We start from the raw sequence: 13,819 nt of genomic DNA on the forward strand, positions 1-13,819 counted from the left end.
ACTACCTTATGCTTCTCTACGTTGATATCTAGGGGGAGAACGTGGTGTAGTGGGAATATTACTATCCAGAGGCCCAGGCTAATGCTCTGGGAGCAGGGTTTCAAATTCCACCATGGCAGATGGGGGTGTTTGAATTTGCTTAATAAATCTGGAATTAAAAGCTAGTCTCAGTAATAGCAACCCATCTGGTTCACTAATGTCCTTTAGAGAAGGAAATCTGCCATCCTTATCTGATCTGGCCTACACACCCAGACCCACAGCGATGTGGTTGATTCTTCACTGCCCTCTGAAATGGCCTTGCAAGCCACTCAGTTAACTACAACTATACCCAATTTGGTGTTGTCTGCAAATCTTGATTTTTTTTACTCATTCACAGGATGTGGGCATTGCTGGCAAAGCCAACATTTATTGTCCTTGAGAAGGTGGTGGTGAGCAACCTTCTTGAATTGTAAGTGTTATTGAAGCTGCACTCATCCAGCCAGGTGGAGAGTGTTCCATCGCACTCCTGACTTGTGCCTTGTGGATGGCAGACAGTCTTTGGGAGTCGGAAGATGAATCTCTTGTTGCAGAATACACAGCCTCCGACCTGCTCTTATAGCCACAGGCTGGTCGTGTTCAGTTTCTGGTCAGTGGTGACCCCAGCGCCCCCTGCCTCGCCCTCTAGGCCAAGATGTTGATGATGGGGAATTCAATGAGGATAATGCCATTGAATGTCAGTGGGACGTGATTAGACTTTTCTTGTTGGAGACTTGCATGGTGTTGCCTGCAACTTATCAGCCCAAAACTGAATGTTGCTTCTTGATGCTACACTTGATCACACTCACTTCACTTTTGATCCACAATTAGTGAAGTAAGCAAAGTCAAATTATGTCTCCAGTGGTACATAACTGAAAATATTCATAGGGCACTTTATTAGCTTTTTTTAAAAAAACCCAAAAATATTGCAGCATTTTTTGAAACCGCTTGCTTCAGTTTAATTTGCAATGTTCTAATACCTTTTATTTGGTGAAGGAGGACCAGGGTGAGGCTTGTTGCTGCTAGAGCAGAGAACACTGTTCCAATTTTTGGCACATTACAATCTTAGGGCCTACCTTGTATATTTTTTCGGGTATAACTGTACAGGTCAATTTTGTACCCTTGCTGTCACTGGTGAAGTGCTGAATGAAGGCTAGATGTTTCTCCATCGGGAGGATCACTTTCATGCTTAATACAATGACTATCTCAGGATAGTATTGGTGAAGTCCTAGGGAAAGTTTTGGTTGCATTTTATATATGATCTTGAGTGAGTGGAAAAATAGAGACGATCTCTGACAAATGGTGGGGGGGGGGTGGAATACATCTTCATTGAAATATAATGCTTTAATCCTCTTTCTTCCATTTCCCTCACCCTTCATAGAAAACAAGAGTTCTTAAAAATGCAAGGAAAATATACAAGCTTTACTTGTTACTTTATTGAGCACTTGGTAAAATCTGAAAATTGGGTATTAGTAAATTGAATAGCTTAAGGGTGTTGTTCGAACTGCTCCACATTTAATTATACAGTGGTATTACCTGGGGCGTAGCAGGAAGATTTCCATGTGATTTGAAATGACCCTTTTGTGTGTCATGAAGTGGACCTTTCCAGTTTGTTCAAAGGTTGACTGAGAAGCACTCTGCAATGAGGCCAGCTATAATTTATTAAGCTGTGTATTCCACAGGCAGCAAGTAGAAAGAGCAAATTCAATTTCTCACAAAACTTGACTCTCCTTGGAAATGAGGAAAATATAATACATATCCTGTCACTTTTGTGGGTTGACTTGTTTATGGCATAAATTTCTAGCTCAAACTCCGAAAACTCCCAACCATGGGTTTTCTCTTACTCTGTTAACTCTGACCCAGAAAGCAGAAGGGTGGTGTCAGTGACTTGTAAGGGGGATATCGCATTTGGTTTGATATCGAATATTTTCTTCAAATAATATTCATTCTGTTTCTCTTACAGTCAAAAACTTTTGTGTGATGTAACACTTGTAGCTGAAGATACTGAGATTCCAGCACACAGAGTCGTTCTGGCAGCTTGCAGTCCATATTTCCACGCAATGTTTACAGGTATTGTGATACCAGTGGTTAAATATATCTGTAGGTAGCAAAATGAATGGTCAAAGAGAAGTGTGGGTGCTGTAGATTGGGAATTGTTGCCACACTTGGGCATAAAATTGTACCTTAGATTTCCCTTCATGGTAAATTCCCAACCTTATTGGTGGAAGATTCTTGAATAGGATTTAAACCCTTGCTCAGAGGGATGAAAAATTGGAAGACAAGTCAGTGCAGCAACTCTGGTGCACCTTCTTGGCAGCTGGCTCTGAAGTAACAAAGGTTGCCATTTGATCTTGTCTGTGATGCCCTTTGTAATCCTATTCTCATCACTAGCACGTGAGCAGTTGTGAATGGGGAGCCCTCTCCCAGCCCCAGATGCCAACTGCTGCTTAGATGTGGTTAGCTAACTCAAACACACATACAAACACACAGGCTTTAATTTAGTTACACAGAAGGTAACAGAACAGAGTAAGCAAACACAAGTAAATGGCAAGAGTGTTAAATCAATTGTAAATATTTTGCTTCAATACTTGCCAGTTGAAAGAGGTCCAGTCCTGAATTACAGGAACTTTTAATTATATTTTCCTTCATGGTGACTCCCGTTTTGAGTTGCATTCTTTAAGTTTGCACAACTTTTAATAAGCATGTACCTCCAGTGCAAAAAAAAGTCTCCTGTTTGTTTGAGGTACTGCAGTTGAAGGATTGTGGAGCACTTTTCCACTGGAGGTTAACTGTGCTCTTAGAGGATATATTTGAAAGTCATTATCGAAAGCATTACTGTCTGCTTGCAGTGTTTTCTGTCTTGTACCCTTGGGCTATATTCCACCTAGGAAGTTGAATAAGAATTGTACTCATAGTTATTTAGGAAGTTTTCTTTTGTGCACAACTGCATTTTGTTAAAGATCTCATGCGCCAAGATGAGTTTGCACCAAAACAAATATTTTACCAAGTAAAGCTACACTGTATTTGAAGTCCAACACTGAGTTTGAGGTTTGCCTTGATTTCTTGCATGACTTCAGTGGTATTATTGGAGAAAGTGCAGAGTAGAGATATAGTGTTTGATCGCAAAGGGAAAAATTGAAATGATAGCTACCTTCAGTGACCCTGACACACATGGTGACTTTTCAGAGCTGATATGTGAGAAGACCCAGAAGAAAGGAAAAGGGAGAGAATAAAACTAAATCTGTTTGTTTCTACTAATTTTAATTTAGTATTTGTGATACCAATTTAGTATAAGTAATTGAGGCTTCCGTATGGCTCTGCACAAAATAAGTGTGGTTGAATGCTGGTGATTTGTTCTATGAAATTTGCTTTAAATTGTGAATTTTTTTATTAATGAAATCCATACAACAGTTGCATTTGTATCATTTTTGTTATTTTAGCATTGTTGATCAGCAATACATTAACTGTTTCAGTTTGGCTGAATCATTGATATTTTTATTCACTTAGTTCTTTTTGCCAATGGTTATTGTAAAACTGATAAAAGCCCACTCATGTAGTACCATTAGTTGCTATAAATAATGTCTCAGTAACAACTGATTGGATTTGTAATGACAGGCGCCGGTTTATGCAATTGGAATATTTGAAATTGTATTTATCTTTAAACAATCAATTGTATCTGTATGTCTATTTTTAAAAAAAAAGTCACGTTGGCAGGTATTCTTAATCAGAGAATCCTGTGATGGTGAATTACTTTGATGTGGAAACATGTCAGTTTAGCTACATCACTATTTTGTGATATTCAGTTTTATTTTAAGGTTATTCTGGTACAATTTTGTTGTTAGATGCATAAGAATGAGGTGTTTCAGATTACTTTTGGATAGAGAAGGTAAACCAGATGCTGCTCTATATTGGACTACGCTCCTATTAGTGGATCGAAGTTTGAGTTCGAACCAACAACAGCAACTGCTTTTCTTTACATAGCACCTTTTAATATAATAAAACATACGAAGGAATTTCACAGGAACATTATAACATAAAGTAGTAACTCAAGCCACGGAAGAAGATATTAGGTGAGATAACCAAAAGCTTGGTCAAAAAATAGGTTTTGAGGTTAGTCTTAAAGGAGGAAAGTGAAGTAGAGATGCGAAGAGGTGTAGGAAATGTATTCCAGAGCTTGGGGCAGTGGCAACTGAAGGTGCTGCCACCAGTGGTAGAGTGATGAAAATCTAGGGTGCACAAGAGATCAGAATTAGAGGTGCATTGATATCCCTGAATGTTGCAATGCTGGAGATGAGGAGGGTCGAAGCCATGAAAGGATTTGAAAACAAGGATGAGAATTTCAAAATCGAGGTGTTACTTGACCGGGAGCCAGTGCAGAAAGATCATCAAGCGCAGATATGATAGGTGAATGGGATTCAATGTGAATTAAGACACATGCAGCAGAGTTTAGGTGTTTTCAAGTTTGGAGTACATTGGAAAAGTCAAGCCTAGAGTTAATGAAGGCATGTATGAGGGTTTCAGTAGCAGATGAGCTGAGTCAGCGGCGAAGTCAGGCAATGTTAAGGAGGTGGAAATAGGTGGTCTTAGTGATGGCACAAATATGAGGTCAGAAGTTTATCTTGGGGCCAAATGTGACAATGGGGAGAATCCCCGCCTTAATCTCAGACTTGCCAGGGAGAGGGCTAGAGTTTGCAGTGGGAACCAAAAACAATGGCTACAGTTCTCCTAATATTTAATTGGAGGAAATTTCTGTTCCTCCAGTGATGGGTTTTGATGAGCAGTCTGATAATTTAATAACAGTGGAGGAGTGATGAGAGTTGATGGTGAGGTGGAGTTGGTGCCATCAGTGTACGTAGGAAAAAGAGTCTGAGTAGGCCATTTGGCCTGCTCTACCATTCAACCAGATCATGCTGATTGTCTACATTAGCGCCATTTTCCCACATTATCCACATATCCCTTGATGTTTTAACATGTAGAAACCTATCAATCTCCATCTTGAATATACTCAGTGACTGAGTTTCCACAGCCCACTGGGGTAGAGAATTCCAAAGATTCGCCACCCACTGTGAAGAAATTCCTCCTCATCTCAGTCTTAAATGGTCTACCCCTTATTCTGAGACTCTGTCCCCTGGTTCTAGACCCCCCCACCCTGTCAGGGGAAACAACCTTCCTGCATCTACCCTGTCAAACCCTGCAAAGAATTTTGTATTTTTCAATGAGGTTACCTCTATTTTTCTAAACTGCAGAGAATAAAGGCCCAGACCCCTCAATCTCTCCTCAAAGGATAATCCTGCCATCCCAATAATCAGTCTGGGGAATCTTTGTTGCTCTCCTCCATGGCAAGTTTATCCTTCCTTGGGTAAGGAGACCAAAACTGCACACAATACCCCAGGTGCGGTCTCACCAAGGCTCTATATAATTGTGGTAAGACATCTTTATTCCTGTACTCTAATCCTCTTGCAATAAAGGCCAACATACAATTTGCCTTCCTAATTGCTTGCTGCACCTGCACCTTAGTTTTCAGTGTCTTATGAATAAGGACACGCAGGTCCCTTTTGGACATTGACACTTCCCAGCCTCTCACCATTTAACAAGTCTGCATTTCTGTTTTTCCTACCAAGTGGATAACTTCACATTTTACCATATTATCTTCCATTGGCCATGTTCTTACCCACTCAGCCTGTCTAAATACTCTTGAAGACTCTGCATCCTCATTACAACTCACGTTCCCACTTCATTTTGTGTTGTCAGTAAGCTTGGAAATATTATATATGATCCCCATATCCAAATCATTGATATAGATTATGAATAGCTGGGACTTCAAGCACTGATCCTTGTTGAATTCCACTAGTCACAGCCCGCCAACCTCAGTGACCTGTTTATTCCTACTCTGTTTTCTAAGTCAATGCCAGTATATTAATTTTGTTTGCTTATCTCTTGTTTGGGACCTTATTGAAAGCTGCCTGATAATCCAAATACAGCATCTCTATCGGTTCTCCTTTACCTATTCTGCTAGTTATATTCTCAAAAAAATTCTAACAGGTTTGTCAAATATGCTTTCCTTCTCATAAGTTCATGTGGACTCTGTCTCATCCTACCATTATTTTTTAAGTGTCTGGCTATCACAACTTTTATAATAAATTCTAGCATTTGCCCCAGTACCGATGCCAGGCTAACAAGTCTGCAGCTCCCTGTTTTCTCTTTCCTTTCTCTCTTAAATATTGGGGTTACAATTGTCATCATACAATCTGCAGGAACTGTTCCAGAACCTGTAGAATTTTGGAAGATGACAACCAATGCATCCACCACCTCTACAATCACCTCTTTCAACACTCTGAGATGTAGATCATCAGGTTCAGGGGGTTTACCAACTTTCAGTCCCATTAATTTCTCCAGTGCTACTTTTTTTTTACTAATACTCGTTTCTTTCAGTTCCTCATTCCCACTAGTCTCTTGGCTCTTTAGTATTTCTGGAAGTTTTTTTTTTAATCTTCCTTCTTCTTTGCCATTTCCTTATTCCCCATTATAAATTCTCCTTCCTCTGCCTTTTTGTTAATCTTTTCCTATCTACATGCATATAGAAGCTTTTACATACCACAGGATCAAAGAATTGTTACAATGCAGGAGGCCATTCATCCATCGTTTCTGCACCAGCTCCCAGAATGAGCAATTTACCTAGTGCCATTCTCCCACCTTCTCCCTGTAACCCTGCGCATTCTTCCTTGTTCAGATTACAGTCTAATTCTCTTTTGAATGTTGAACCTGCCTCCTCCAGCTTCTCAGGCAGTGCATTCCAGATCTTAACCACTTGTTGCATGAAAAAGTTTATTTTCATATCATTTCTTTTGCCAATTGTTTTAAATCTGTGTCCTCTTGTTCACAATCCTTTCACAAGTGGGAACAGCTCGTTCCTATCAACTCTGTCCAGACCCCTCATGATTTTGAATACCTGTCAAATCTCCTCTCAGCTGCCTTTTCTTCAACGAAAATAGTTCCAACATCTCTGATCTGTCTTCATACCTGAAGTTGCTCATTCCTGGAACCATTCTTGTGAATCTTTCTGTGCTCTCTCCAATGCCTTTACATCCCTCTTAAAGTGCAGCACCAGAACTGGATGCAGTACTCCAGCTGAGGCCGAACCAGTGCCTTAAAGAAGTTCAACATAATCGTTTTTTTGTTTCTTGCTAGTTTACTTTCTTCTTCTATTCTCCCTTTCTTTATCAGTTTCTTGGTCCTCCTTTGCTGAGTTTAAAATGCTGCTAATCCTTAGGCTTACTACTTTTTTTTTAGGCAACTTTATTAGCCTCTTTCTTTAATATAATCCTCAACTTCTCTTGTTAGCCATGGTTGGATCACTTTTCCTGTTGGGTTTTAGTGCCTCCAAAGGAATGTACATTTGTTGTAAACCATGTATTAATTCTTTAAATGCTAGCCATTGCCTGTCTACTGTCATACATTTTAATTAATTTCCCAATCAACCATAGCCAACTTGTTCCTCACGCCTTCGTAGTTTCCTTTTGTTTTGATTTGAGACTCTAGTTTGGGATTAAACTACATCATTTTCAAATCTAATGTAAAATATAGCATATTATAGTCACTCTTCCCTAAAGGCTGCTTTACAATGAGATTATTAATTAGCCCTTTCTCATTGTACAACACCAGATCTGAAGTAGCCCATTCCCTAGTTGATTCCTCAATGTACTGTTCCAGAAAGCCACCTTATATGCATTCCAGGAATTTGTCTGCCATAGCATGAGTGCTAATTAAGTTTACCCAGTCTCTGTGTAGATTGAAATTCCCCATGATTCATGTATTACCCTTGTTACATGCACCTCTAATTTCTTGACTTATACCGTGCTGTACATCACCACTATTTGGTGGTCTGTAAACAACTCCCACCAATGTTTGTTGTCCCTTGCTGTTTCTTAGCTCCACCCAAACTGATTTTACATCGTGACCTTCTGATCTAAGTTCCCCTCTCACTAATGTTCTGATCTCATCCTTTATTAACAGCACTACCCTACTTCCTTTTCCTTTTTGCCTATCTTTCCTAAGTGCCGAATATTCTGGAACATTCGGCTCACAGCCTTGGTTGCCCTGCAGCCACACCTCCATAATGGCAATTAGGTCATACCCGTTTACTTCTTATTGTGCTGTCAATTCATCGATCTTGCTGCAAATGCTGCGTGCATTCAGATAGAGTGCGTTTAATATTGTATTTTCAATATTCTTCCCTGTTTTGACTGCATTTGATGTGTGCCTTTGTTTCCGGTATCTTAGTTTTGCTTACTACTTTTCTTTCTACCTTTATTTACCTACTTTGTTCCCCTCCTATCTGAACTCCCTCTCTGGTTCCCATTCCCCTGCCAAGCTGGTTAAAACCCTCAACAGCACTAGCAAATCTCCCAGCGAGGATATTGGTCCTGGTTCAGCTAAGGTGTAACCCGCCTTCTTTGTACAGTTCCCAACTGCCCAGAACCAGTCACAATACCTCAGAAATCTAAAGTCCTCACTCCTGCACCATCTCTCTCGGCTTGTGTTCATTTGCTCTATTCTCATATTTTTGTACTCACTAACACATGGCACTGCCTTAGAAATCCTGCTTTTTGATCCCTTTCCTAACTCTCAAAACTGCTTTCAGAGCCCCATCCCTCTTTCTACCTATGTCATTGGTACCAATGTAGACCACCAACTCCGGCTGTTCACTCTCCCTTATAAGAATGTTCTGCTGATGCTCAGTGACACCTTTGACCCTGGCACCAGGGAGACAATATACTATCCCGGATTTACATCTACAGCTGCAAAAACACCTGTCTATTCCCTTAACTATTGAATCCTCTACCACTATTGCTCTTCCACTCTTCTTCCTCCCCTTTTGTGTTGCTAAGTCACCCATGGTGCCAATGACGTGGCTTTGGCTGCACTCCTCTGAGGAGCCATGGCCCTCACCGGTATCCAACATGGAAAACCAGTTGATTAGTGAGTAAGATGCACTCGGGGGTCTTCTGCATTAGCCGTTTGGTCCTCCTAGACTGCCTGGCGGTCATTCATTCCCTCTCTGCCTGCACTCTCTTAACCTGAGATGTGACCACCTCCATAAATGTGCTATTCACATAGTTCTTGTGCACCACAGTGATTCCAGTTGTCACTCATGTTCCGAAACCTGGAGCTCAAATTTTTGCAGCTGGTGACACTTATTGCACATGTGGTTGTCTTAACACATGGGAGTACTGTCCCACAGATCAATCAAGCAATAGCCTGACATAGTCATACTCACGTAATCATACCTTACAGATGATGTCCCAGACACCGCCATCACCATCCCACTGACAGGACAGTCCCGCAAGAGATGGTAGCACAGTGGTATACAAGGTGAGTAGCCTTGGGAGTCCTCAATTTTGACTCTGGACCTCATAAAGTCTCATAGTATTATGTTAAACATGGGCAAGGAAACCTTCTATTGGTTGCAACCTACCGCACCACCATCACCACACCCCATCGCCCCTGTCCCTTGTTCCCCCCCCCCCGCCATACTCAGCTGATGAATCAGTACTCCTCAATGTTGAGCACCACTTTGGGAAAGCACTGAGGGCATCAAGGGCGCAGAATGTACTCTGGGTGGGGGACGTCAATGTCCATCACTGTGAGTGGCTTGGTAACACCACTGCAGACTGAGCTGGCCGAGTCCTAACGGACACAGCTGCTAGACTGGGCCTTGGCAGGTGATGAGGGAACCACAAGAGGGAAAAAACTACTTGACTTTGGTCTCCACAATCTACCTGTCACAGATGCATCTGTCTATTTCAGCACTGGTAGGAATGACCACTGCACAGCCCTTGTGGAGCTGAAGTCCTGTCTTCATATTGGGGATACCCTCCATCATGCTGTGCGGCACAACAACCGTGCTAAATGGGACAGGTTTTGAACAGATCTAGCAACTCAAATTTGGGCATCCATGAGGTGCTGTGGGGCAGCAGCAGAATTGTATACAACCACAATTTGTAACCTCAAGGCCCAGCTATTCCCTACCTACCATAACCATCAAGCCAAGGGATCAACCCTGGTTCAATGAAGAGTGCAGGAGTATATGTCAGGAGCAGCACCAGGCATACCTAAAAAATGAGGGGTTAACCTGGTGAAGCTACCACAGGACTACATTCATAACAACCAGTGGAAGTAGCATGCGATAGAGCTAAGTGAGCCCATAGCCAATGGATCAGACCTAAGCTCTGTAGTCTTGCCACATCCAGTCGTGAATGGTGGCAGACAGACAACTAACTGGAGGAGCAGGCTCCACAAATATCCCCATCCTCAATGATGGGGGAGCCCAGTACATATGCAGAAGACAAGGCTGAAGCATTTGCAGCCATCTTCAGTTGGAAATGCCGAGTGGATGATCCACCCAAGGTCCCCAGCATCACAGATGCCAGTCTTCAGCCAATTCAGTTCACTCCACGTGATATCAAGAAACAGCTGAAGTACTCGATACTGCAAAGGCTATGGGTCCTGACAGTATTCTGGCAATAAACCAAAGACTTGTTCTCCAGAACTAGTTGCAGCCTTAGCCAAGCCGTTCCAGTACAGCTAGAACACTGGCATCTACCCAGCAACGGTGGAAAATTTCCCAGGTATGACCTGTCCACAAAAAGGACAAATCCAATCTAACCAATTACCGCCCCATCAGTCTACTCTCGAACATCAGCAAAGTGATAGAAGGGGTTATCAATAGTGCTATCAAGTGGCACTTACTCAGCAATGACCTGTTGACTGACGCCCAGTTTGGGTTTCGCTAGGGCCACTCAGCTCCTGATCTCATTCCATCCCTGGTCCAACCATGGACAAAAGAGCTGAACTCCAGAGGTGAGGTGAGCGTGACTGCCCTTGACGTCAAGGTAGCATTTGACTGAGTGCAGTATCAAGGAGCCCTAGTAAAACTGAAGTCATTGGGAATAAGGGGGAAAACTCTCTGCTGGTTGGAATCATACCTAGCACAAAAGAAGATGGTTGTGGTTGTTGGAGGTCAATCATCTCAGTCCAGGGATATTGCTGCAGGAGCTCTCTGGCCGTACCCTCGGCAAGCTATCTTCAGCTGTTTCATCAATGACCTTTCCTTCCATCTTAAGGCCAGAAGTGGGGATGTTCGCTGATGATTGCACAGTGTTAGCACTAGGCGTGACTCTTCAGATACTGAAGCAGTCTGTGCCCAAATGCTGCAAAACCTGGCCAATATTCAGGCTTGACAAGTGGCAAGTAACATTCGCCTCTCACAAGTGCCAAGTAATGACCACCTCCAATGAGATAATCTAACCATCGCCCCTAGATGTTCAATGGCATTACCACTGCTGAATCCCCCACCATCAACATCCTGGGGGCGGTTACTGTTGACGAGAAATTGAACTGGACTAGCCATGTAAATACTGTGGCTACAAGAGCAGGTAAGAGGCTGGGAATTCTGCGGAGAGTAACTCACCTCCTGACTCCCAAAGCCTGCCCACCATCTCCAAGGAACAAGTCTGGATTGCTATAGAATATTCTCCACTTGCCTGGCGGAGAGCAGCTCCAACAACACTCGAGCTCAACACCACCCAGGACAAAGCAACCCACTTGAGTGGCACTGCCATTAACATTCACACCATCCATCACCGATGCACAGTGGCAGCTGTGTGTACCATCTACAAGATGCGCTGTAACAACTCACCAAGATTCCTTCAACAGCACCCTCCAAATCTGTGACCTCTACTACCTAAAAGGACAAGGGCAGCTGATGCATGGGAACAGCACAACCTGCAAGTTCCCCTCCCTCACCATCCTGACTTGGAAATATTATCACTGTTCCTCCACTGTTGCTGGGTCAAAATCCTGAAACTCCCTAATAGCACTGTGGGTGTTCCTACAACACAATACTGCAGCAGTTCAACAGCTTCTCAAGGGCAATTGGGGATGGGCAATAAATGCTGACCTAGCCAGCGACGCCCACACCCTGTAAACAAATAATACAAAACCTTATGGCTATTAATCAATTTAAGTAAGACAGATAAATCCTACTAATAATTAATATACCTTACAAGTGGTAATAAACCTTACCTAAAAGTAGAAGACAAGCCTCACTCATTGTTACTTATTTTTAATAGTGAATACTTTTAATGTTTGTTAAATTCCCAGTAATAATTCAGCCCCTAAGCCGCAATACTCACCAGCCAATCAGCTTATGGCTTTCCTGTGATGTCACTGTTCCCTTTTTTCAAACTCCAGTCTGCTCTTCTCCCCCTCTCTCCCCAAAGGTAAGGAAATCTAATGCTGTGCTTTTTGGATGATGTTGCTGAGAGACAACTGAGAGCTAAGGGTAGATCCCAACTCTTAACAGTACAGGAGTGGGAAGAGAAAGCTTTGCAAGTTATTCTTTGGCTACAGAAAAGTAATGGAACCAGCTGAGGGTAGTCCTACCCTGTGGATGGTAGTGGAGCAGCATTGGAGGAGGATGTTGTAGTCAACTGTGTCAAAGGCTGCAGAGCAGTCAGGAAGGACAAGGAAGGAAAATTTCATGTAGGATGTCATTTGTGACTTTGGTAAGAGCTGTTTTGGTACTGTGGCAGGGGCAGAAACCTGATTGGTGGGATTCAGACATGGGGTATTGTGAAAGATGGGCATGGATTTGGAGGAGACAACACATTGAATGATGTGGAGAGGAAAGGGAGTTGGGAATAGGACAGTGGTTTGCAAGGATGGTTGGGTCAATGATTTTTTTGTTTGAGGAGACTGGTGACGATGGCAGATTTAAAGGAGAGAAGGACAACACCTGAAGAGAGAACCAGTAATATTAGATAACATGGGGACCAGAAGGGAAAGTGGGTGGTCAGTAGTTTAGGGGAATAGAATTGTGGGAACAGGAGGTGGGTCTCATGGCAAGATGAGCTCAGGCATGGGTGGAGATAGGAGAGAAACTAGAGAAAGATGTGGGTTCATGGATAGGATACTGGAGGTGTGTATTGTAGAAAGTTTGGTCAGGTGGGTTAGTGAAAGTGAGGGATGTAGCAGAGGCTGCTGACTGATCTTGACCTCACCTTTTGGAGGAGGTGGGAGCAGGGTTTAAGAACAACCCAGTCAGACTAAGGGAATTAAAGTTTTTGTTCTGTCAGGATGGTCTGTAAAGTTTGGGTGACGTGAAACATGTATCTAATAGGTGTGAATTCACACACAAAAAACAGTTGATCATGATTTGACACTAAATTAGCAGTGCCACTTGGGGACCATATGGCTGACTGGTGGGAAACCAAGTCATACTGGTACTAAGGATGTTCTGCTGAAGCTCAGGTTGAGGCACAATTGGATCAGAAGAGAGACAGATTTCCTCTGCCCCTGAGCCACACCATACCTGATGCAGAAGTGCTTTGTGCCCATACTGGGACTGCTTCCATTTCAGTCACTGTGCTGAACTCTCCTCTCTCTCTAAACCTAAACTTCCAACCTTAAAACAATACTATTTTTACTGGTGGCACTGTCACTAGGTTATGTCCCTTTATTTTTGAGAATATGATTTTTCAACTTTCAACTGACTGGAAATTTTGCAATTTGAACTGAAACAGAGCAAACTGCTTAAAAATGAAAGGCTGCGTTCCAAGTTGAAGGTGAGAAACAAATTACCCTCAGGGGAGTGGGAAGAGATATTTCCTATAATCCATATACCCATCAAAACTCTTAACTGTCTGAGGAAGAGACATTAAAAATGCAAACACTGGATATTGAAACAATGGCTGCCACAGACACCTCCCCCACCCCCCCCCCCCCCCCCCCCCCCCACCATCGC

At 42.6% G+C, this 13,819-nt stretch overlaps 1 protein-coding gene across 2 annotated transcripts in view; it reads left to right on the plus strand.

Moving 5' to 3' along the window:
* klhl2 (kelch-like family member 2) overlaps nucleotides 1–13,819 on the plus strand; it is a 151,659-nt gene that overhangs the window by 26,515 nt on the left and 111,325 nt on the right. For both annotated transcript variants that reach the window (XM_041189927.1, XM_041189937.1), the window contains exon 3: nucleotides 1,979–2,085. In XM_041189927.1, coding sequence (XP_041045861.1) covers nucleotides 1,979–2,085 — 107 coding nt within the window. The remainder of the gene's footprint in view (nucleotides 1–1,978; nucleotides 2,086–13,819) is intronic.

Source organism: Carcharodon carcharias, chromosome 1 (assembly GCF_017639515.1).
Source record: "Carcharodon carcharias isolate sCarCar2 chromosome 1, sCarCar2.pri, whole genome shotgun sequence".
Classification (NCBI taxonomy): domain Eukaryota; kingdom Metazoa; phylum Chordata; class Chondrichthyes; order Lamniformes; family Lamnidae; genus Carcharodon; species Carcharodon carcharias.